This window comes from Aquarana catesbeiana, linkage group LG11, assembly GCF_042186555.1.
Source record: "Aquarana catesbeiana isolate 2022-GZ linkage group LG11, ASM4218655v1, whole genome shotgun sequence".
NCBI classification, from domain to species: Eukaryota; Metazoa; Chordata; class Amphibia; order Anura; family Ranidae; genus Aquarana; species Aquarana catesbeiana.
This window is the reverse complement of record NC_133334.1, coordinates 166,525,977-166,552,186: the sequence shown is the minus strand read 5'-3', so window position 1 is coordinate 166,552,186 and position 26,210 is coordinate 166,525,977. Positions and strand designations below refer to the sequence as shown.

Below are 26,210 nucleotides of genomic sequence, written 5' to 3'. Positions count from 1 at the left end.
GGGACATCTCAGTGCTGACAGTTGCTTCCCCAGATTCAGAACCTGGGCTTCCAGGAAGCAATGTGCTTACATTTTGCACAGCAGTATTCACCCTCGATCGGATGATCAAGGAACGCATACATGCCTATGGACAATAGAGACAGCAGTTGCGACAAAAATGACAGGGAGGGAAAAAATTAGGGACAGTGACAGAGTGAAGATTGTGAGAAAGACATAGCAGTGATACGGTGGCTGTGAAAGAACAGAGCTGGTATACAAATGGCTGTGGCTCAAATTACCAGAGCTTATTAGAGTGTCAATAATAATATAGAGTGATAATAGTACATATTAATTTAAAAAAAATGAATAATATATTGTGGCAATACTACATAATTACAGTATGCATAGAAATGTACAGGGCTGAGATTAGCAACCAGGATGACTCACACAAATCTGTTAACAACAAATGCACAAGCCCCCAGCAACATTTCGGCAAACATACAACAAACTTGGTTACAGCAGTCCACTACTTTATCCCACAATTATTTAGACCCACTGGCCTGCACTGCCTTGGTAAGATTACATCCCCAGTTATGAAGCCCCAAAACCTTTAGAAAATAATAAAACCTTTCTTCACTCCCATACGCCAGAAAAACTCTTACGAGAAAGAAAGGAGAGGCTTGCAAGGGGGAAAACAAATGATACTTAAAACAAAAGAATACAGCAAAGGAGTCATTAAAACAAGTACAGTCAAAATCCTTTCAGCCACAAAGAGGAAGAAACACATTTCACACAAAGGAATAAACTTCTGTCCTACAGAAAAACCTAACTTTTTTGAACTTTTTGTAGACTAACAAACACACAAAACTAAATGATCATGTTTATAATAAACCCAATACACTAACCAACTTTTTCACTTTCTAGTTTTTTTATGGGGCTTCCCCTAAAAATCCATACCAGAATCCCATCTAGGATAAGGGTTTGGTTGGAATTTTGGGGGGGGACCCCATGTCACTTTATTCAGTGCCTTCATTGGCTGTCATGGTGCACCATAACAACCAATGACCATGTAGACGATGGTGTCCTAGCACCTGCTAATGTTATTAGTTGCCAGAACACTGGTGGCTGGCCCGCACAGCATCTTCATTTGCCAGGCGGCAGACGGCCACTTGCATCCTAGCAACCAAAGATACTTGCGGCCCACACAGCTGGAAGTTGACATTTTGTTTACGGTACCTTGGAAAGGTACTCCTTACATTGAGAGCATGTGACCTGGTATGGTTTGCTGAGCAACCACTTGCTTGCTGCTGTCCTCCATTCCTGGCCAGATAGGCCATATATAGTATATTTTGATAAGATTCTGGCATTAAATTTGGAGGACTCTACCTTTTTTATTTTTTTTCCCTTTCTTTGCTTGTGGTACCTCCTTAAAAATAACACCAGACCCCTATCTAAGATAAAGGTCTACTATGAATTTTGAGGGGAGCCCCATGTTCCTTTTTTTTTTTAACATCATCCTAGCAACCAATTACATTATCAGTAGGTAGAACACCAGTGGTCAGCCTGCACCCCAACCTCAGTTCCTAGAAGGCAGGTGGTTGATGGCATACTAGCAACCAAAAATGTTTGTGATCTGCGCAGTGGGAAGTTTTTTTTTCAGTAGCAGTGGTAATACTGGCACTAAATGCTCATTCCTTTTGTTGGAGAAATACATGGATGCGGTAACCCCCTTATCTTCTACTTTCAGCATCTCTTCTGCAAAAAAAAGTAATGATATAGTTGAGTATTGTAAAGGAACAGTTACACCACTCTGCCTCACACCTTTTTTTCTCCAGAATTATGAACATAGTTAAAGTCTCCTGCTACAATTAGGGGTCTTTTTATAAATGTATTTACACAAGATTTACATGTAATTACACAACTTTTATCCAGGATTCACGCATTTTTCTAATTTGATTTGAAAGGAAATATGTGAATTTTGAGTAAAAGCATTTACAAATAGACCCCCCCCCTTTTTTTTTCCCTTGCTTTCTCTTTCTTTGTCTCTCTCTTTTCCCCTCCTATTTCCATACTGTCTTCCATACTCTTCTTCCTCTCTTATTCGCATTCAAACTCTTGGCTAGTCAGACCCCCCTTGAGGAGTTTGACATTCAAGTCCTTCTCCCCTCCCCTTATACTACATCAGAATACTGCCCGTTGCAATACATTCCTGCACAAAAACCTTTGCTTTCCAGACCTTCAGGCCCCCTTCGCATATATGATGATCTTTATCTGGTTAACCCCTCCTTGTCAGGAGGGCCTTGGTTCTACATTTCTTATGGTTAAAGAACAACCATCTCTGCAGCACTCCACCAATCAGTGGCACATGACAGCCCACCTGGAGTTTGCCAAAAGGCACTTGAAGGACTCTCAGATGATGAAACAAAATTCTCTGGTCTGATGAAACAAAGATTGAACACTTTTGCCTGAATGACAAACGTCATGTCTGGAGGAAACCAGGCACCGCTCATCACCTGGCCAATACCGTTCCCTACAGTGAAGCATGGTGATGGCAGCATCATGCTGTGGGGATGTTTTTCAGCGGCAGGAGCTGGGAGACTAGTCAGGATTGAGGAAAAATTGAATGCAGCAATGTACAGAGACATCCTTGATGAAAACCTGCCCCAGAGTGCTCTGGACCTCAGACTGGGGTGAAGGTTCATTTTCCAACAGGACAATGAACCTAAGCACACAGCCAAGATAACAAAGCAGTGGCTATGGGACAACTCTGTGAATGTCCTTGAGTGGCCCAGACTTGAATCCGATTGACCGTCTCTGGAGAGGTCAGAAAATGGCTGTGCGCTGACGCTCCATATACAACCTGATGGGGCTTGAGAGGTCCTGCAAAGAAGAATGGGAAAAAATGCCCAAAAATAGGCATGCCAAGCTTTTAACAGTATACTCAAGAAGAGCCTGTAATTGGTGCCAAATGTGCTTCAACAAACCATTGAGCAAAGGCTGTAAATATTTACAGTATGTACAGTGCCTTAAAGTATTCATACCCCTTGAAATTTTCTACATTTTGTCATGTTACAACCAAAAACGTAAATGTATTTTATTGGGATTTTATGTGCTAGACAAACACAAAGTGGCACATAATTGTGAAGTGGAAGGAAAATGATAAATGGTTTTCAAAATGTTTTATAAATAAATATCTGAAATGTGTGGTGTGCATTTTGTTCATCCCCCTTTACTCTGATACCCCTAACTAAAATTTTGTGCAACCAATTGCCTTCATAAGTCACCTAATTAGTAAATCAGATCCACCTGTGTTAATTTAATCTCAGTATAAAAACAGCAGTTCTGTGAAACCCTCAGAGATTTGTTAGAGAACCTTAGTGAACAAACAGCATCATGAAGGCCAAGGAACACACCAGATAGGTCAGGCATAAAGTCATGGAGAAGTTTAAAGCAGGGTTAGGTTATAAAAAAATATTCCAAGCTTTGAACATCTCACGGAGCACTGTTCAATCCATCATCTGAAAATGGAAAGAGTATGGCACAACTGTAAACCTACCAAGACATGGCCGTTTACCTAAACCAGTGATGGTGAACCTTGGCATCCCAGATGTTTTGGAACTTACATTTCCCATGATGCTCATGCACTCTGCAGTGTAGTTGAGCATCATGGGAAATGTAGTTCTAAAATATCTGGGGTGCCAAGGTTCGCCATCACTAACCTCAACCGAGGCAAGGACAGCGTTAATCAGAGAAGCAGCTAAGAGGCCTGTGGTAACTCTGGAGGAGCTGCAGAGATCGACAGCTCAGGTGAGAGAATCTGTCCATAGGACATCTATTAGTCATGCACTCCACAAACCTGGCCTTTATGGTGAGAGTGGCAAGAAGAAAGCCATTGTTGAAAGAAAGCCATAAGAAATCCCATTTGCAGTTTGCGAGAAGCCATGTGGGGGACACAACAAACATGTGGAAGAAGATGCTCTGGTCAGATGATGCATACTAGCTCATTATGCCTTTGTTTTACAGGGTTTTTTTTTTCTTTTCTTTTTTTTTTCAGAGTTTACAACCTCTTTAAAGTGGTTATAAACCCCATTCATGAAATTTGATCTGGGCACATATATCTGTAGTGCTTACTTATCTATCTCCAAAGCGCTGAGTGCCATGTCTTTCTGCTACTTCATTCCTCTGTTATCAGCATGATAACTTCTGACAATCTCTTTGACACACAAAATAAAAGAGGCTGAAAATTTGTGTTGGGGAGGGTGCTTTAGAGATAGATAAGCAGAGGGTTGATTTATTCAGACTGCAGCTCTGCAAGTTTCTTTGTTCCTCTGCCTATGTGAGGGGGGGGGTGCCTTTCCTCCAACCAGCCCTCACACAGTGTATGCCCAGACTCCACACCCACTGCTGAATAAGGAAGAAAGATTTGTAACACAACCTGCAATTTCTAAAGAATGTAGAAAGGGAAAGATTGCAGATATACATGGAAAACTTATGTAGGGAGATTTGTTTCATCTCTGTGTATCATCTGAGGCTATTCACTTCATTGGGTATAGGAGAGGGTTTTCAACGGGCTTAGGGTTTAATTTTGTATACATTATTTAGCAAGGTGCTTTTTTTGCTGCAAAATTAATTTCTAACTGTGATTTTTAGTTCACAAAATGTTTATTTTATTTTCACAGATAATTATGTAGCCAAAATGCCTAACAAAGCCCATCTTCCCATCAATTAACCTTTATGAATTTTCTTCCTTAAAGAACGAAGATGGTACCATAGATTTCAGAGAATATATCATTGGGATTGCCATCCTTTGCAACCCTGCAAATTCTGAAGAGACTATTCAAATGGCATTTAAGGTAATAACAGCATATTTCTATTATTATATATTGATTATTTCCTGCATGATCTGTTCACATTAGTTCATCTCATTGATGAGCTTATCTTGTTGCAGTCATGTGTTAATTGGCACTACAATCTGGGGAAAAGGTTCTTAATTTATTATTAAGTTTTTTGGATTGAGGGAGTGAACCAAAGCACCCAAAAGAGACCTATGGGAACAAGAAAAACATCCAAACTCCATGCAGATAGCATCATTGGTAGGTTTCACACATGTTGTACTCCTCCTAAAAGCTGTGCTTTGTGCAATAGTTACACCTTTATTGGCACATGAAGTGGATTAAATCCATCCAGCAAAATAAACTCACACAATGGACTTCTGTACAAAAGTGTAAAATGTTGTCAAAAATGTTGATGCTTTTAATTGATAAAGTGCAGCAAGTGCAAGTGTCATACAAAGCTCTGTAGTGGATATTGTTAGTTAGCTAAATATAATTCTCTTCTTGAGATTGTAGCCAAAAATAATTTATTCATAGACAAATAGTGAGAATTGTGGATTCAGACACAGCACAGGGCAATATACCATACCCAAAAAATGCATAGTACTGAAATCTATCAAGTACAAAAAATGCAAACAATTTCATTCAAAAATTATGCAAAAAAATAAAATCTCATCCATTCCCAGCCTGGTAAACATTTAACAAGATTGTTTTCCACATATACATGCACCTATCCCCTTCAAATGCAGGCTGTCTAAACTTCTTGCTAAACAAAGTCCTATACCTAAGTAAGTGGAATTCCTCTGGTAACATTCAGTTCAAAGCCAGTGATATACATAATTAAAAAAGTCACAGTTGCCTGTGATCAACATCTCCAATTGCACTCTACAGAATGCAAAGTCAACAAATCAAATATAGAAACAAAGAGCAATTGGCTGCCCCAAATGTCAGTTGTTGTCCAGTCTTAACGTTGTTGCAGAAACCATTAAAGTGTCACTAGACCCACAACAATAAAACAAGTTGGTATATGCAGTAAAGCATGCTTGTTATACTCACTCTGCACATGCTCAGTTTGGTGTGTATTGCTTTATTTTTTTGGGGGAGCAGGAGGGTGCATGTGATCAGCACACGGCCAATCAGCACCATCCAGACAGAGGGTCAATAAGACCCCAGATATCTCCTCTACCCTGAAAAGCATGAGATTAAAAAAAAAAAAAAACTTGATCTCGGCTTATCCAGAAAAAAAAAAACGTCAGTGTTTACATCTGCCAGAGCCAGAAGTGACGTCATGACATCGCTTTCAGCCTCCCAGGGTCATAGAGATGGCCGGGGACCATCCAGTCTATGGCCAGCTCTATGGTAATCCAGCGCCACCGCCAAATTTTCAATCCGGCTTCCCAGTCGCACAGGAGAGCCCAGAAAGCCACCGTCCCCTCTCGCTGCCTTTAAAAACAATCCAACAGCTGAACAGCCGCTAGGGTGGCTTTTACATTACAGGTAATTTCCGGCTGAAAACAAAGATGTCTGAATGATGCCTGTAGCTTCAAGCATCGTTCAGATATCACCACTTCAACCTAAGGACGTCATATGACGTCCTACGGGCGGGAAGTGGTTCATTCCCTATTGGGGGCATATTTTAAGTCTAATGCCGCATACACACGATCGGAATTTCCGTCAGAAAAAACTTGGATGGTTTTTCCGATGGAATTCCGCTCAAGCTTGCCTTGCATACACACGATCACACAAAAGTTCTCTGAACTTTCGACAGTCAAGAACGTGGTGACGTACAACACTACGACGAGCCGAGAAAATGAAGTTCAGTGATTCCGAGCATGCGTCAAATTGTTTCCGAGCATGCGTGATTTTTTGCGCGTACGAATTGCATACAGACAAACGCATTTTTTGATAGTAACTTTTCCCAACCGAAAAATAGAGAACATGCCCCCAATCTTTTGCTGGCTGGAATTCTGCCAGCAAAAGAACGATGGAGCATACACACGATCGCATTTTCCGACAAAAAGCTCTCATCAGAGTTTTGCTGGCGGCATTTCCGATCGTGTGTACACGGCATAACTCTAAAACTTTACTCTTTTCTCCAATTTATTGGACCTCCTCAATTTTGGACTCTCTCTTCTGATGCTCTTGCTTGGGTCCTCAGTTCTTTCTTCTATTTCTCCAATCCTACCTGTATTGGCTGCAGTTTGGGGGCCCCCTGGGGGACACCACTGGAATTCCTGTCTGAAAAAAATCTTCCTTTTGATTCCTATTATTCCTGGGGTAATCACACCTATAGTTTTGAAAGGATACATACTTATTCTGAGTGCAGAACTGTAAACCCAACTTATATAATTGGGAAGATACTTGAGCGTTTGATAAAAGACCATCTAGATGAGTTTTAGCTGGAACACAATATTATAAGTGATAGTCAGCATGGATTTGCAAAAAACTGTTGTCTAACTACTTTCCATGAGGAAGTAAGCAAAACTCTAGACAAAGGAAAGGCTGTGTATGTGGTGTACTTGGATTTTGGTAAAGTGTTGGATACAGTTCCCCACCAGTAGGGATGAGCCGAACACCCCCCGGTTCGGTTTGCACCAGAACCTGCGAACGGACCGAAAATTTGCACGAACGTTAGAACCCCATTGACGTCTATGGGACTCAAACGTTTGAAATCAAAAGTGCTAATTTTAAAGGCTAATTTTCATGGTATTGTCCTAAAAAAGGGTTTGGGGACCCGGGTCCTGCCCCAGGGGACATATATCAATGCAAAAAAAAGTTTTATAAACGGCCGTTTTTCGGGAGCAGTGATTTTAATGATGCTTAAAGTAAAAAAAAAAAGTGAAATATTCCTTTAAATATCGTACCTGGGGGGTGTCTATAGTATGCCTGTAAAGTGGTGCGTGTTTCCCGTGCTTAGAACAGTCCCTGCACAAAATGACATTTTTAAAGGAATAAAAGTCATTTAAAACGGCTTGCGGCTTTAATGTAATGTCGGGTCCTGGCAATATGGATGAAAATCAGTGAGACAAACGGCATGAGTACCCCCCAGTCCATTACCAGGCCCTTTGGGTCTTGTATGGATATTAAGGGGAACCCCGCACCCAAATTAAAAAAAGGAAAGGCATGGAGCCCCCAGGCCCTATATACTCTGAACAGCAGTATACAGGCGGTGCAAACAAGACAGAGACTGTAGATTTGTTGTTAAGTAGAATCTGTTTGTAATTTTCAACTGGTACATTTTTAACATGTATAGCTCCAGCCCAAAAATCTATTTTAAGCTTTTTAGAAAACATAGGGAAGGGTTATCACCCCTGTGACATTTGTTTTGCTGTGTGTGCTCCTCTTCAGAAGATTTCACCTCACTTTTTGTCCCAATGACAAACGTTTTTTGAAAATTTGGGGTTTTTAGGGAAACAAGGATTGGTGATAAAGCATCAGTGGAAAGGAGAAATGTTTTTCCCATATTAACTCTTACCGGAGAGAATTTCCCTTCCTAGGGGTAGATTTCATCTCACTTCCTGTTGTCTCCTTCCGTTTGCAAGTAGGAGTCATTTGTAAGTTGGATGTTTGAAAGTAGGGTCCTGCCCTATATACTCTGCAGAAATTGGGGCCTTAGGTGTTGGTGTTGCCACAACACTGTAAGACCTCATAGGGACCTGCTCTGAAATATTAGATCAAGAATTGTAATTACATGCCCCTGTTGAACAGGGCCAGAAAAATCGGGCCTTTGGTGGTGGTGGTGCTGGTGCCACAACACTGTAAGTCCTCACAGTTACTCTTGGTGGGCGCTGAAACGGGTCCAGCTGTGAAATATGAGATCAAGAATTCTAATTACATGTCCCTGATGAACAGGGGCAGAAAAATTGGGCCTTAGGCACTGGTGCTGGTGCCACAACACTGCAACCCCTCACAGATACTCTAGTTGGAGCGCAGGAACGAGCCCTGCTGCAAAGAATTGCATCAAAAATTGTAATTACATGCCCCTATTAAACAGGGGCTGAAAAATTGGGCCTTAGGCACTGGTGCTGGTGCCACAACACTGCAACCCCTCACAAATACTCTAGTTGGAGCGCAGGAACTAGCCCTGCCACAAAGAATTGCATCAAAAATTGTAATTACACGCCCCTGTTAAACAGGGGCTGAAAAATTGGGCCTTAGGCATTGGTGGCGGCTCCCAGAACCAAAAATGTTCTTACAAGCTATCAGCATGATAATTGAGGAGGAAGAGGATAATTACTCAGCATAACAGGGTAGTCACTCAGCATCAGCATAGGCAGTCTTTGAAGGGATCTGACATTTCCAAAAAATTATTTGGTTACATCAGCATCAGGTGCTTGGTAGTTGGTGGTGATCCAAGACTGATTCATTTTTATGAAGGTCAGTCGATCGACCGAGTCGGTGGACAGACGCACCCTGTGATCGGTTAAAAAGCCTCCAGTAGCACTGAATGTGCGTTCCGAAAGAACGTTGGATGCAGGACAGGCCAGTAGCTCAATTGCATACTGTGCAAGCTCTGGCCATCCTCAAGACCCAGTAACCCAGAGAATTTTCGGTGGGAAAGGTGTCCAAGTCAGATTTTGTCCCTAGGTATTCCTGCACCATGTAAAACAGACGCTAGCGATGGTTGCTGGAACCAATCAGACCTTGGGGCTGCGGACTAAAAAATTATCTAAACGCATCAGTCAGACGGCCACCTTCTCCACCGCTCCTTCTTTGACTGACCGAAGCCTCAGCAACACGTTGTCCAGGAACAGGAGTTTGTAACCTCCCAGTCTCTGGGAACGCGTTGCACAGACCTTTCTGCAAGGCCTCCCGAAGATGTTTCATCCTCTGCTCCCTCTGCGACGGCAAGATAAGGTCCACAACCTTACCCTTGTAACGTGGAGCAAGGAGGGTTGCCAGCCAGTTTTGATCCCTCTCCTTGATACCACAAATACGAGGATCCTTCCGCAGGGTTTGCAGGATCAGCGAGGCCATGCAGCGTAGGTTTGCTGAGGCATTCGGTCCGGAGTCCTCTGGGTCACTAAGGACGACATGATCCGCAGCCACCTCCTCCCAGCCAAGTCCATGGGTTTCTTGGGACTGTAAATGATCCCTTAAAGACTGCTGCTGATGCTGAGTGCCAGGCTCCACCTCCATGCTGACACAATCCTCCTCCTCCTCTTCCTGTGTGATCGGCGGGCACGCAGGAACACTGTCTGGATAAAGGGGGCCTTGAGAGCTAAGGAAGTCCTCCTCTTCCTGCCTCTGTTCTGCCTCAAGTGCCCTGTCCATTATTCCACGCAGCGTGTGCTCCAACAGGTGGACAAGGGGGACAGTGTCACTGATGCATGCACTGTCACTGCTCACCATCCTCGTGGCCTCCTCAAATGGTGACAGGACAGTACATGCATCCCTGATCATGGCCCACTGGCTTGGGGAAAAAAAACAAGCTCCCCTGACCCTGTCCTGGTGCCATAGTCACACAGGTACTCATTGATGGACCTCTGCTGCATGTGCAGCCGCTGCAGCATGGCCAATGTTGAATTGCACCTGGTGGGCATGTCACAGATTAGGCAGTTCTTTGGCAAGTTAAATTCCTTTTGGAGGTCTGCCGGCCGAGCACTGCCATTATACGACCGGCGGAAATGCACACAGACTTTCCTGGATTGCCTCAGGACATCCTGTAAGCCCGGGTACCTGCCCAAGAACTGCTGCACCACCAAGTTAAGGATGTGAGCCAAACAGGGCACATGGGTCATTTGTCGCTGTCAGAGGGCAGAGAGGAGGTTGGTGCCATTGTCGCAAACCACCATTCCTGCCTTAAGTTGGCGTGGCGTCAACCACCTCTTAACATGCCCCTGCAGAGCTGTCAGAACCTCTGCCCCAGTGTGGCTCCTGTCCCCCAAGCACAACAGCTCAAGCACCGCATGGCATCTTTTGGCCTGCGTACTTGCGTAGCCCCTTGAACGCCTACAGAGCACCACTGGTTCCGAGGACAAAGCACAGGAAGAGGCCATGGAGGAAGAAGAAGAGGAGGGGGTGGAGAAGAGAGGTGTGTCAGAATCACCAGTAGTGGCATTTTGGAGGCGTGGTGGTGGAACAACCTCCAACACTACTGCACCTTGTCCTGCATCCTTCCCAGCTGCCAGCAGAGTCACCCAATGCGCCATGAAACTTAGGTAATGTCCCTGTCCATGCCTGCTGGACCATGAGTCAGCGGTAATATGCACCTTACCACTGACCGCCCTGTCCAGTGAGGCCAAGACATTGCCTTCCACATGCCGGTAGAGAGCCTGAATCGCCTTCCGTGAGAAAAAGTGGCATTTGGGAACCTGCCACTAAGGAACTGCACATTCCACAAACTCATGCAAGGGGGCAGAGTCTACCAACTGAAAAGGTAGCAGTTGAAGTGCTATCAATTTTTCCAAGCTAGCATTCAACCGCTGGACATGTGGATGGCTGGGAGCGAACTTCTTTCTGTGGTGCAGCAGCTGGGGCAGGGAAATTTGCCTGGTACAATCTGACGTCGGTGTACCGATAGCAGATTGCCCGCAAGTACTTGGCTGTGACACACCTAATTCTACACATTCATTCCTCTCAGTGCAGGTTTCAGAGAGGACTGAAGGTATAGTGCGGTTGGAGATCCCAGCTGATGAGGAGCAAGGAGAGGTCTTCTTTGTTCTTTGGTGTCGGTCTTTTAGGTAAGCTTGCCAACGAAACTGCATGGCAGGTCAACATATGTCTGGTCAAGCATGTGGTGCCCAAGCCGGAGATGTTTTGGCCACACGAGATACGCTTGAGACATATGTTGCAAATAGCAGCGGTGCGATCTGATGCACTCGTCTCAAAAAAGGCCCACACCAAAGAACTTTTGGAATAACGTGCAGAGACAGCAGCACCCTGCACATGCAGAGCTCTGAGGTGTGATGCAGTCAGTGTGCTGCCCTTAAGCTAGCCCCTGGAGGGCATCCTGCCTCGTGGTGATGTGCCTCCTCCTCCTCCTCTCTCCTATCAGGCACCCACGTTGAGTCAGTGACCTCATCATCCCCTCCCTCCTCATCACTGGAGCAAACCTGGCAGTATGCTGCAGCAGGGGGAACATGACTGCCAGATTGCTGTTCGTTCTTGGGCAGCCCCTCTGTCCGTGCTCACTTTACTGCCTTCATCTAGCTCAGTATCATCATCAGAGCCTTCAAAACGCTGGGCATCCTCCTGGAGCATGTACCCAACACTGTGGTCAAACAGTTCGAGGGACTCTTCAGGAGGACATGGTGGGGCTAGGGAAGGAGTCACTGATGACATTGAGCCGAGGGAAGAGGCCGCGTTGGCAGCTGCTTTGCCAGACAAAGTACCCTGAGCCTGGGTGAGAGAGGATGAGGATGGCTTAGTCATCCACTCTACCAAGTCTTCTGCATGTTGCTGCTCAACACGGCCAGCTTCCGAAAAAAAGGCCAAGCGTGTCCCACGGCCACGTGCTGATGAGGATGCACCGTGTCCATGACCAGCACTGTTGCCTCTAGACACAGAGCCTGCTTGCCCTCTTTTATTGGCTTGTGACTGTCTGCTTCTCCTCGTTGGCCTTCCAGACATACTATTGGCCTGCAGTGAGCTGCACAAAACTGGGAGATATATATATATATTGATTATACTGCAGCTAGCAGAATCAACTGCCTGTCTGTAGTATTATTAGTATGATAACTCCTGCACTTGTCTTCAGGTAGCTATACTGTAGGTGCAACTGTGCAGGGTACACAGTACAGTAACTGGAAATACGTCAAGAGCCTACACAAGCACCTGGCTGCAGGTAGCTTTACTGTAGGTGAGACTGTGCAGGGTACACAGTACAGTAGCTGGAAATACTTCAATGAGCCTACACAAGCACCTGGTTGCAGGTTGCTATACTGTAGGTCAGACTGTGCAGGGTACACAGTACAGTAGCTGGAAATACATCAATGAGGCTACACAAGCACCTGGCTGCAGGTTGCTATACTGTAGGTGAGACTGTGCAGGGTACACATTACAGTAGCTGGAAATACTTCAATGAGCCTACACAAGCACCTGGCTGCAGGTTGCTATATTGTAGGTCAGACTGTGCAGGGTAAACAGTACAGTAGCTGGAAATACTTCAATGAGCCTACACAAGCACCTGGCTGCCGCAGTGAATTATGGGCGGTGACGCGCCACTCGAATTTGGCGCAAACGGCCCATATCGTTCGTAATTCGGCGAACGACCGAACACACGATGTTCGAGTCGAACATGGGTTCGACTAGAACACGAAGCTCATCCCTACCCACCAGTAACATGTTACACCCTGAATACGGGTGTAACATGTAACTTGTTATAAAAGGTGAACTTATCCTTTCAATTCTATAGGCTTAGAAAATTTCAAAATGTAAATTGTTAGAAAACCGGCATAAAGACTGTATTCAGAGAGTAGTGATTCATTATTTATATTCTAAAAGGTCTAAAGCTGTTAGTGGTGTACCTCAAGGTTCAGTGTTGGGACTCTTACTTTTAAACCTACAACATAATTATAGTTATAGTGTTTGGAATTAGGAATACCATTTTTGTGTTTGTATGTAACACCAAGCTATGTAGTAGAATAATGTTCTTGCAAGGTGTATCCAACATACAAGAAAACTTCAATGCACTGTTTGGTCAACTGTATGGTAAATAACGTTTAGTGTTAATAAAACTTGGGGGCTAAAACATGTTGATATGCACCTGGGGGCCTTAAAACATGAATGCATCATAAACTCTGGAGGGAGTACAGCAGGATCTGGGCATTCTGGTCGATCACAAACATAATAAAAGCATGCAATGTCAAGCTGCAGTTTCTAAAGCAAGCAAAATGCTTGTATTACAAAAAGGTATAGAGAGAGAGAGACATAATCGTGCTCTTGTACAAGAAGCAGTAAGACCTCATCTTGAATATGCAGTTCAGTTTTGGCTCAGCTCAGCTATGTGGAAACATTAACTGAACAGAATGAGAAGAGCTGATTAAGGGGGATAGGGTCACCATGATTAAATACATAAATGGTCCCTATACTGCTTTTAGTGTAAAGTTATTCACTTTAAGGGCATTGCAAAGGACAAGGGGACACTCTTTACATCTGGGGGAAAAAGAGATTTATTCTTCACATACAGAGACTTTTTTCACAGTAAGGGCTGTAAAAACATGACGTGGACTACCTCAGGAAAAGTTGGGTGCATTCCTAAATGTGCAGAATATAATTGGATATTATAAGTGTAGCAAAGATACCCCCGAAGGAGCTGCTGATATTTTTATTCGGGCTTACCGTTACCATCTTCACAATGTTCGTCATAGGGGTCCCTTAGCAGTTGCTCAATTGAAAACACTCGCTCCAACAGTCATGCCGCGTACACACGAGCGGACTTTCCAGCATATTTGGTCCGGCGGACCAGAGTGCGCCGGACAATCCGACTGTGTGTAGGCTTCGGCGGACTTTTTTTCCCCAAAAGTCTGCCGGACCTAGATTTAAAACAAGTTTTAAATCTTTCCGTCGGAAAGTACGCTCGTCTGTGTGCTGGTCCGACGGAAAGCCCACTCGTGTGTATGCTGGTTCAATGGACCAGATACGACGCGAGGGCAGGGTATTGCATTTCGCGCTCGCTGCAAAAGGAAAAACAAATTTTCCTATTGCGGCGAGCGCGGGGCATACCAGGCCCTTAGGTCTGGCATGGATTATAAAGGGAAGCCCCCCTACGCTGAAAAAACGGCGTGGGGTCCCCCCTAAGATCCATACCAGACCCCGATCCGAGCACGCAGCCCAGCCGGTCAGGAAAGGGGGTGGGGACGAGCGAGCGCCCCCCCCCCTGAACCGTACCAGGCCACATGCCCTCAACATGGGGGGTTGCCTTGGGGGAGGGGGAGCCCTGCGGGGCCTCCCACTCCAAAGCACCTTTTCCCCATGTTGATGAGGACAACGGTCTCTTCCCGACAACTCTGGCCGTTGGTTGTCGGGGTCTGCGGGTGGGAGGCTTATCGGAATCCGGGAGCCCCCTATAATAAGAGGGCCCCCAGATCCCGGCCCCCCACCCTATGTGAATGAGTATGGGGTACATGGTACCCCTACCCATTCACCTAGGGAAAAAGTGTCAATAAAACACACTACACAGGTTTTTAAAACAATTTATTAAACAGCTCCGGGGGGGTCTTCCTCCGGCTTCGGGGGTCTTCTTCCGGCTTCGGGGGTCCCTCCGGTTCCTCTTCTCCCGGTGTTCCAGTTCTTCGGCCGGCTCCTCCGCTGTCTTCAAGCCGCTCTCTTGCAAGCGGAGTTCCGGACTTCTGGGCTTCTGGGCTTCTGGGCTTCTTGGCTTCTTGTCTTCTTCCCTCTTCTCTTCTCCAGATTGAGGGATGGGTTTCCGCTCTCATGGACCAGAAGGCTTGCAGCCTCCCCTTACACTTACCCCTGAAAGGGGTGAGTTTAGTGATAAAAGAAATATTAATTAGGGGTGGGTGGCGCTACCTTTAACAGGGTACCTTAAAAAATATTGTATATGAATACCCAAAAATAAAAAATACTCATAAGTGCAGAACCTCAATCACTCAAATTCATTGATTGATTAGTGAATGTGAGTGTGCAACTCTTAAATAGTGAACCGTGCTAGCATGCCAGTCTCATAACATGCATAAAAGTGTATAACGTATAGTTGACCATCAAGAATGAATAATAAGTGACAACATAATAGTAAATGATAAATGACAATAAATTAATTAAACCATTCAATAAACACCACAGTCTGTGACATAGAAGGGAATCAGTCCAATAGGAATCCCCCTCAAGAAATGTGTGATCCACTTTCCAAATGGCATTAGTCAGCATGTGCAGCTGATACTATCCCATGCCCAAATCCTATGTTGATCCACAAATGTGTCCAAAATTACATAAGGTGAAAAATCTAAAACGGCTAAAAAATATATATATATCATAAGTGGTCCCAACTTAGGCATAAGATGCAAAATGCAAACCTAAAAAATGGTGAAAAAATATAAGGAAAAAAATGGATGTGTCAAAATCCAGCATAAGCAAAAAACAAAAAAGTCTGTGATAAGTGACTTTCGTGAAGGCAGCTGTTCAAATCCAGTGACTTGCGTTGCTCCCCCTCAAAGATCCCCACTCACCAGCTCCCTGCACCCCTGCAGGGGTAGTAGGCATGTAGTACCAGGCAGCGATATGGTGTTTTGGGTCCCCAGGTGCTCCTGCTCCAGCTGTGAAGTATCCGTCAGTATATCCATTTTTTTCCTTATATTTTTTCACCATTTTTTAGGTTTGCATTTTGCATCTTATGCCTAAGTTAAGACCACTTATGATATATATATATTTTTTAGCCGTTTTAGATTTTTCACCTTATGTAATTTTGGACACATTTGTGGATCAACATAGGATTTGGGCATGGGATAGTATCAGCTGCACATGCTGACTAATGCCATTTGGAAAGTGGATCACACATTTCTTGAGGGGGATTCCTATTGGACTGATTCCCTTCTATGTCACAGACTGTGGTGTTTATTGAATGGTTTAATTAATTTATTGTCATTTATCATTTACTATTATGTTGTCACTTATTATTCATTCTTGATGGTCAACTATACGTTATACACTTTTATGCATGTTATGAGACTGGCATGCTAGCACGGTTCACTATTTAAGAGTTGCACACTCACATTCACTAATCAATCAATGAGTTTGAGTGATTGAGGTTCTGCACTTATGAGTATTTTTTATTTTTGGGTATTCATATACAATATTTTTTAAGGTACCCTGTTAAAGGTAGCGCCACCCACCCCTAATTAATATTTCTTTTTTCTCTTCTCCAGATGTTGACACGACACTCTCTCTGGCTGGACTGCTCTCTGAGGGCTCCATTGTGACTTATATAGGCGGAGACCGTGCCCCCTTATGATGTCACAGTCCCTGGGCATGCTGGGACTGTGACGTTTTAGGGGGCGTGGTCAACATCACCCGGTGACCACGCCCCCTAAAGCGTCACAGTCCCAGCATGCCCAGGGACTGTGACATCATAAGGGGGCGGGGTCTCCGCCTATATAAGTCACAACGGAGCCCTCAGAGAGCAGTCCAGCCGGAGAGAGCGTCGTATCAACATCTGGAGAAGAGAAGAGGGAAGAAGCCTAGAAGCCAAGAAGCCCAGAAGTCCGGACCTCCGCTGGCAAGAGAGCGGCTTGAAGACAGCGGAGGAGCTGGCCGAAGAACTGGAACACCGGGAGAAGAGGAACCGGAGGGACCCCCGAAGCCGGAAGAAGACCCCCGAAGCCGGAGGAAGACCCCCCCGGAGCTGTTTAATAAATTATTTTAAAAACCTGTGTAGTGTGTTTTATTGACACTTTTTCCCTAGGTGAATGGGTAGGGGTACCATGTACCCCATACTCATTCACATAGGGTGGGGGGGCAGGATCTGGGGGCCCTCTTATTATAGGGGGCTCCCGGATTCCGATAAGCCCCCCGCCCGCAGACCCCGACAACCAACGGCCAGGGTTGTCGGGAAGAGGCCCTTGTCCTCATCAACATGGGGACAAGGTGTTTTGGGGTGGGGGGGCCCCGCAGGGCCCCCCTCCCCCAAGGCACCCCCCCATGTTGAGGGCATGCGGCCTGGTACAGTTCAGGAGGGGGGCCGCTCGCTCGTCCCCACCCCCTTTCCTGCGTGCTCGGATCGGGGTCTGGTATGGATTTTAGGGGGGACCCCACGTCGTTTTTTCGGCGTAGGGGGGTTTCCCTTTAAAATCCATATTAGACCTAAGGGCCTGGTATGACGCGCGGCGGGGCTCGCAAGGTGTCAATCTCGCCGATAAAAGCGGCAAGATTGACTTCCTTTTCTAGTCCCGTCGCACCTGAGTCACGTTCAAAATGAACGGACTTCTCCATGTGTGGGCAAGTCCGTTCATTCTGAAAGTCCGCCGTAACTCCGGCGAAAGTCCGTCGGAAAGACGGGCGGACTTAGCTCGCCGGAAAGTCCGGTCGTGTGTGGGCAAGTCCATCCGTTTTAAAGTCCGGTGCACCTGGCGGACAAAGTCCGGCGAAATGTCCGCCGAGCAAAGTCTGCCGTAAAGTCCGCTCGTGTGTACGCGGCATTAGTCCTTTTTCCAAGTTTTATTGAAGAAACAAAATATGCAATAGTAAAGTAGAGGGTGAAAAGGATTCAGGTACCTTGGATCTTGCGGTTAGAGGTAATTTCTATATCCAGCGAATAGCACTTCCACAGCTGGATTTAGCAACCACCGGATAGGTCTCTCTCACCAACCTAGCAGCCGATGTGATGCTCAGTCATGGTCTCTGCCACAGACCTGACAATCTTCAGTGAACTGATTGCTGTGCTTGATACGGTCTCTGCCACAGACCTGACAAACTTGAATAAACTGCTTACAATGCTTATCACAGTCTTTGCCACAGACCTGACAATCTTTAGTGAACTGATTGCTGTGTTTGATCCCAGATGCGTCTCTGACTGAGTTCCCAGGCTCTTCTCAAGATACCAGCCTTATGCTCGGTCATCTCCTGAAGAGTCCTCCCATGGTCACTACAATCCCTTGCTTCTTCCCGCAGGCCAGACAGCAAAGAGACCATCCTATAGACCAGCAGACCACTAAAACTCTGAGCCTTCTTTTGATAGCTAGGCCTTGGGTCCGCCAACCTCAAGGCAGGATTTTAAGCAACAGCAATTCCCCAGGCCAGGAGGGCCATGAGATCAGGAAGTGCCAACCCTCACCACATGGTGTCTATCCCTTAAATACCCCTACCCAGATTGCCCGGTGGATGAACCACTCCCACCAGACTGTTTCCGAGCAAAGAGTATTCAAAATGTCCAACCAGACTGTATTTACAACATCCACCAATGGTTACAGCACCACCCATGGTCGGATGGAAATCTGCACAGTCCAGCTAAACTGGTACAGAAACCAATACATTTAGGTAACAATAAGCTGAGCCAAACTGTAGCTTCAACTAACTTAAATTTCAAAAGAATAGCGTCTGCTCTTCAGGAGCAGGACGCTACATAAGTAATTACACTTGAGATTGTAATGTAACACAAAAGCATTATGTGCTGTCCCTTTAAAAAAAATACTCAGCTCCAGAAAGTGGAGGATATTAGTAACATGGAGGACTTGGTACTCACTGCAAAGCACCAACAGGAAAATTACACCAAAACTTGGGCGATATGGAAACAATTAATCTTTTCCCTGGAAGGAACTGCCCTTAGAGCTTCTCAATAGAGCAGACACCACATAAGTCCAAAAGCCTAAACCGTTCCGAATCAACCAGGGTCCTTTCAAACCCTGAACCAATAACCCCCTTCCCTGCTCCCTCTCCAGCCCTTCCTTTCCCTTTCCCTCCTCACTGTCACTGTCCTCCTCTAAATATATCTTTTTTCCTATGTTATCTAACACATTCATACGCTAAAGGACAAAAATGGAGAGCAGGAAAGAGTGAAAGAGGGGGCGAGGGAACCTTGGTCTCCCTGCCCCACCTATTCCATTAAGAGGATAATTGTACATATGCTGTAAAGTTTTACCATTGCACGCCAGTCTAGGAAATGTTCAACATCCATAACGTAAATGTACTCTCCAGAATGTTGTTTTTTATGAAGATGTGCTATGTCTGTACTGCAGTGCCTTGTCCACGTTGGGCGTTAATAAAATCATATTTGAAAAAAAAAAAATACTCAAAAAATTGTGCCTTAAAATAGTGAAATACTACAATGTATCAACCATAAATAAATATTGTTAAAGGTGCACCTAAAATAATGTTTACTCGTGAGCAAAGTTCCACAAGTAAGAAAGTGCTTAAATAGGATCAGTCCAGTAATTTCCAGTCTTCAGCAGTGTTTTCACAATAAACCACAGTGTATCACCGGTATTACTTCTTACACATACAAAGATCATTAGGCACCTGGTTGCTTACAGTAGCAGCTAAAACAGATGCATATCATCAAGATCACACAGCAATCAGAGATTTTTGGGAAAAATAATGCTGCACTACCCTATAAAATTATCATGTGTAAGTTCAATATTAAAGTTACATAGTGAGGTTGAAAAAAGACACATCTAGTTCAACCAATAAAGTGCAATAGTGCCTATCATTGCTCAATGATAAGTGTTCTAAAGAAAAAAATATATACCAAATACACAATACACACATAATCTATGATATAAATGGCTCCCAGTGGAATAGCAATAGTGAATGCAATAGTGCTCTAAAGATAAATCTCTGGATGCATATATGAAATAAATAAAAAGTCCATAAATCCAAAAACAAGCATGCTCCCAGTGAAGGCTGCAGTTAATTTAACATCCAAAAGTGCTTCAGATAAAGTGCTCCGTGTGCATGCAGCCCTTCACAAGACCACACCGTGGACGATTACCCCCCGGGTGCTCACTCACCGTTAGGTATGGACTCGTGGGCTTATACCGAGGTGGGTCTACTAGGCTCGAGCATACTAATGAATCTCTGGTAATCGTCCTCGGTGTGTCCAGTTCATAGAGAAAATGGAATGACTGGAATCGACATAGCGTGATACCATTTATTAAAATCACATGAGTACAAGATAATAATCCATACAGATTACTTGGCTCCAAAAAAATGATACTTGGTTCTGTATTCTTTAAAAAGGAGAGGTACTGGGAGGTGGATAGGGGGTGGAACCAAGGAATGTGCTCAAAAGTGGGTAGGGGCGGAGACAGGGTGACTCGTGGGGGGGGGGACCTGCACCTATTCTCTGAGAAAAAAAGCCCTGGACCCTATACTGAAGTATATCCAGTAAACATAAAGGCTTTATTAAAAATTCACTTACAATGCCAGGAGGTAAAAATTGTGTGTTTATCACACAAAGACACATCTGCCCTTACATCAGCGTGGGTAATGACGTCACATGTCAGGCCCCTCTCAGCGTGTTTCTCCCGAAAAAGGCATCTTCAGGAGAACAGAGGCTGACCTCAAAAAAGCTATATGTAGTGTATATATATATATATATATATATACAGTATATCGGTATGAAGAGGAAGCCACCACTCGCAACAAATTGAAAAAAGAAGAAAGCTTTACACATATAAAATCATATATAAAATGTGTAAAAAGTATTCAGATATATGTATAAATATATCATTCTAACATTCAAATCTAAACTGTAAAAAATATATATAGGAAATATATTAAAAATTCTATTGCACCATCTTGTGGCTGAACATGAGAACTACACATAAAGCCACTATTAAAAGATATTCACTTGTTCACAGGTGCAGATTCCCTGAAAGGACTTATACACAAAAAAAAAAAATGCTAAAACATAAATAAAATAAAAGTAAAAACCATATGGCCTAAAGACTGGAACCAGTTCCAGTCCACATTCAATCCCCCGGGCAACATGTTTTAAGATTAAAAATCCACTGCGTTTCATGCTGTGATATCACCCTCCTAGAATTGCTGCCACATCAGTGGGGAGAGAACTTTTTATTACCAATCAGCTGTAAAGAAGAAGAATTCCTATTGTGTTTGAAAGAGAAGTGTTTTGAGAGGCCGTGCCCCGTGAATTTAATATTAGTGATGTGTTCACTAACCCCCAGTGCCCACATGGTCTTCCCCACATGTAAACCATATTGTGGCCTATTGTGTATGCTGCCACACTACCTCATTATACTTTTTCAGAAAAGAATTCCTAGTTTCCTGAACAATATCACTGCTGCCATTTATATACTTGTGCTTTTTATAATTAATTATATTCCTCTTCTATTTGTTTTTATTCTTTATTTCTATATCAAATTTTGCCAGGAATATTTCAGCCAGTTCATTATAGTCTAGCAGATATTTAGGTGTACAGTTTTTCCTTTAAACTCTTGTATTTTTGTTTGTAATTTTTCCAACTTTATCTTGTCTGGATAAGTTGTCCTAAAAGCATTCTTTACCTATTCCCTGTAAGATTCTTCATCTTTTATACTTAGAAGATTAGAAGCCACATCCCATCTCAATCTTCTAGGGTTAATTGCTTCTTTGATAAATCTTTCAAACGTGATAACATCCAACTAGATACTTAGTCGGTATTAACACTCATATTACTAGCAAAATGAAAATTTTCCATAGCTGTAGAACTAAAACTTCCCCTAGTGAAGTAAAGTGCAAATAGTAGCAACTGAATTCTGCACTGCAGCAGCTACTAATTAATGTTGTATGTCACCAAAAAGCTGCTGTATATTTATCATTAGGATATTTTTCCTAAAATTAAAAAAAAAAAAAAAAACACACAGAGCTAAATGTCAGGGACATTATGAATGTCTTCCCTCATTAAAGGGCTTTTGGGTAGGGAATCAACAAACTGCAGTTGACTGATTCTAGCTCTTTCACTTTTCAACAGCCCCAGAGTATTCACAATATGTAGGCTACATTCTTGGTGATTCTGTACTTTTGGATTGCCACTGTGCTCCATGTACTGCTTTTATCACCCTCATACAATGGAATCTCTTGGTCACAGGACAGTACATCGCACTGTCTACACATGCCTCTTAACTGTCCCAGAACCTCCAGGACCTTCTCAGAACTTCAGCCAAGTCCCGCAGGTCCTAGCTGTATGCTGGAGCCCAATGCCGAAATGAGTTCTGACACTTGGCTCTACTAATTCGATATGCATGCAGCCATCAGGGAGAGATGCATGCTGCTGGAGTAGCTGCTGGCATGGGATCGCAGCATCTGGGAATCAGGGCACCCCACCAGAGATGCAAGGGAAGTACAGGGTTGGGACAAGATGGGGCGTTGTGCAAGTACTGTATATCCTACTGCCCTGGGGTCAGACTGCATTTGGTCTTCTGACAGTTCCCCACAGCAGTGTTCCATTCGGCAGCCAGCATTATCATTGTAAATAATATAAGCCCCCTGTGATTCACCTACCATGGCCAGCGCTGCCCACAGCCTCATGGATGCTACACGCACAGAATAGTCTCTGGTGAGTGAAGAGGAAAGCAGGGCGAGGTGGGGATGGGGGGGTGGTTGGGGTGCAGAGGTGAGCACAGAGAGTGGGGTGCAAAGGTGACCCAAGAGGGGATTCAGGGTGTGGAGGTAGGAGAGGGGGTATGGGGTACAGAGGTAAGTAGAGAGAGGGAGTGCAGAGATGAGCAGGGGGGTTGGGGTTCCAGTGTTCACCAGGGCAGTATTGGGGTGCAGAGTTTAGCAGAGAGAGTGGGGTGCAACAGTGGGCAGAGAGTGGAACAGAGATTAAGAGAGGGAGAGGGATTGTGGTGCAGAGGTTAGCTGAGGGGGACTTGTTTGGGGAGCAGAGGTTATAAGTGAGTGGAGCTGGGATGTACAGGTTAGCAAGGGGTGGTTGGGGTGCAAAGTTAAGAAAAGAGGGGGCAGGATAAAGACCTGAGCAGAAAGAGGTTTGGGGTGCAGAGTTTAGTAGAGAAGGGGTTTTTAGGTGCAAAGGCAAGCAGGCGGAGGTGCAGATGTAAGCAGAGAGGGCATTTGGGGTGCAGAAGTGAGCAGGGGAGGCTTGGGGAACAGAGGTTAGCAGAAAGGAAGAGGTTGTGGTGCTTAGGTTACTGGGGGGGTGTAATGCAGCTACGAGCAAAAAGGGGGGCTGGGGTGCAACTTCTCCACAGAAATCCCCACCCCCACAATGATTACGGGGGAGGAAGGCAGTGTATACAGGGGGACGCAGTGTGTACTGGGGAGGTGGTAAGGTAAAAAGGAAGCAGTTATTAAGCCACAGCCAATATTTAGCATAATTTAACCACACCTACTTTTGTTGCAACGTGCACAACGCAGGTTTGCTTCTCCCTAATGCGTCCCTCATTCTCAAGTCCCAAAGTTGGGGGGTATGTCTACACTAGCACGCCACTGCATACATGTCACTAGGAGGGCACAACTTGCCATGTGGTGATCCCCCTTCCATTCCAGCCCTGATATTATGATCGAGATTCTTAGTGAAAATGTGTCAGAGGGTGGTGCTGTTTGGAGTGACAAGATCACCAACAATAAATAACTCCAAAGATCTTAGTGTGCAGCCTTTAATGTTTGGTGATGTGATTTCTTTACCTATTATGTCTAGCTGTTTGATATAGACCAAGATGGAAGCATAACAGAGGAGGAGTTCAGCTCTTTACTGAGATGCTCTTTGGGAGTACCAGACCTTGAAGTATCTAAACTTTTTCATGATATGGATGCTGACAAATCAGGAAAGATTACCTATGGTAAGAAAGTAAAAAAAAAAAGCACTTTCTCCATGTCTGATCATTCTAACAACAACATGATGCTAAGGGTATCATGGTAAACATTTACTGGGTTGTAAACTTTTCAAGCATTGTACAGGATTTACAGTGCCTTGAAAAAATCCCACCTTGAATGCACCTCACTGGGATAAATGCAGTGCCTTGAAAAATTATTCATACCCCTTGAAATTTTCCACATTTTGTCATGTTACAACTACAACTTACAAAAAGTAAATGTATTTTAATGGGATGTTATGTGATAGACCAACACAAAGTGGCACATAATTGTAAAGCAGAAGGAAAATGATAAATGGTTTTCTAAATTTTTTACAAATAAATATCTGAAATGTGTGGTGTGCATTTGTATTCAGTCCTCTTTACTCTGATACCCCTAACTAAAATCTAGTGGAACCAATTCCCTGCAGAAGTCACCTAATTCGTAAATAGAGTCCACCTGTGTGTAATTTAATCTCAGTATAAATACAGCTGCTCTGTGAATCCCTCAGTGGTTTGTTAGAGAACCTTAGTGAACAAACAGCATTATGATGGCCAAGGAACACACCAGACATGTCAAAGATAAAGTTGTGGCGAAGTTTAAACACATGCCGACTAATGCACAATGATATACGTCGGCACAATGGCATGGCTGGGCAAATGGGCGTACAAGTAGGTCCCCTTTAAATCGCGGCTTTGTGGGAGCGCGCCCACCGCATACTTCGTGATCATGCCTGTGGGTCCCGCGGACTCTATGTGCGCCGGGGGCCCGCGATCGTGTCGCGGAGCAGTGGAACAGGGAGATGCCTTTGTAAACAAGGCATTTCCCTGTTCTGCCTAGCAACATGACAGAGATCTACTGTTCCCTGTCATCGGGAGCAGTGATCTCTGTCATGTTGTAGTGAGGCAATCCTCCCCACAGTTAGAATCACTCCCTAGGACACACTTAACACCTTGATTGCCCCCTAGTGTTTAACCCCTTCCCTGCCAGTGTCATTTACACAGTAATCATTGCATTTTTATAGCACTGATCACTGTATAAATGACAATGGTCCCAAAATAGTGTCAAAAATGTCCGATGTGTCCGCCATAATGTCGCAGTCATGCTAAAAATAGCAGAGTGCCGCCATTACTAATAAAAAAAATAATAATAAAAATGCCATAAATCTAGTTAAAGCGATGCAGTGCCGTATCGCAAAAAGTGCTCTGGTCAGGAAGGGGGTAAATCCTTCCAGGGCTGAAGTGGTTGAAGCAGGATTAGGTTACTAAAAAATTTCCCAATCTTTAAACATCTCACGCAGCACTGTTCAATCCATCATCCAAAAATGGAAAGAGTATGGCTACAAAGTAGCCTACAAACTACAAACCTACCAAGACATGGCTGTCCACCTAAACTGACAGGCCAGGTAAGGAGAGCATTAATCAGAAAAGCAGCCAAGAGGTCCATGGTAACTCTGGAGGAGCTGCAGAGATCCACAGCTCAGGTGGGAGAATCTGTCCACAGGACACCTATTAGTCATGCACTCCACAAATCTGGCCTTTATGGAAGAGGGGCAAGAAGAAACCCATTGTTAAAAGAAAGTCATAAGAAGTCCCATTTGCAGTTTGCGAGAAGCCATGTGGGGGACACAGCAAACACGCGGAAGAAGGTGCTCTGGTCAGATGAGAGCAAAATTGAACTTTTTGGCCTAAAAGCAAAATGCTATGTGTGGCGGAAATCTAACATGGCACATCACCCTGAACACCCCATCTCCACCGTGTAACATGATTGTGGCAGCATCATGTTGTGGGGATTTTCTTAAGCAGGGACAGGAAAGCTAGTCAGAGTAGAAGGGAAGATGGATGGAGGCAAATACAGGGCAATCTTAGAAGAAAACCTGTTATGCAGCGTACACACGGTCGGATTTTTCGACCGGACTGGTCCGACGGACCGAGTCCGGCGGACAATCCGATCGTGTGTGGGCTTCATCGGACCTTCAGCGGACTTTTCCAGCCGAAAATCTGACGGACTTTAGATTTGGAACATGCTTCAAATCTTTACGTCGTAACTCTGCCAGACCCAGAAATCCACTTGTCTGTATGCTAGTCCGATGGACAAAAACTGACACTAGGGCAGCTATTGGCTACTTGCTATCAGCTTCCTTATTTTAGTCCGGTGTACATCATCACATACGAATCCATCGGACTTTGG

General features: G+C 44.5%; 1 protein-coding gene across 5 annotated transcripts in view; it reads left to right on the top strand.

The window, feature by feature from the left end:
* Nucleotides 1-26,210, top strand: part of LPCAT2 (lysophosphatidylcholine acyltransferase 2) — a 521,286-nt gene that overhangs the window by 488,198 nt on the left and 6,878 nt on the right. For all 5 annotated transcript variants that reach the window (XM_073605020.1, XM_073605019.1, XM_073605022.1 and 2 more), the window contains 2 exons: nt 4,734-4,832; nt 23,866-24,007. In XM_073605020.1, the coding sequence (XP_073461121.1) occupies nt 4,734-4,832; nt 23,866-24,007 (241 nt within the window). The remainder of the gene's footprint in view (nt 1-4,733; nt 4,833-23,865; nt 24,008-26,210) is intronic.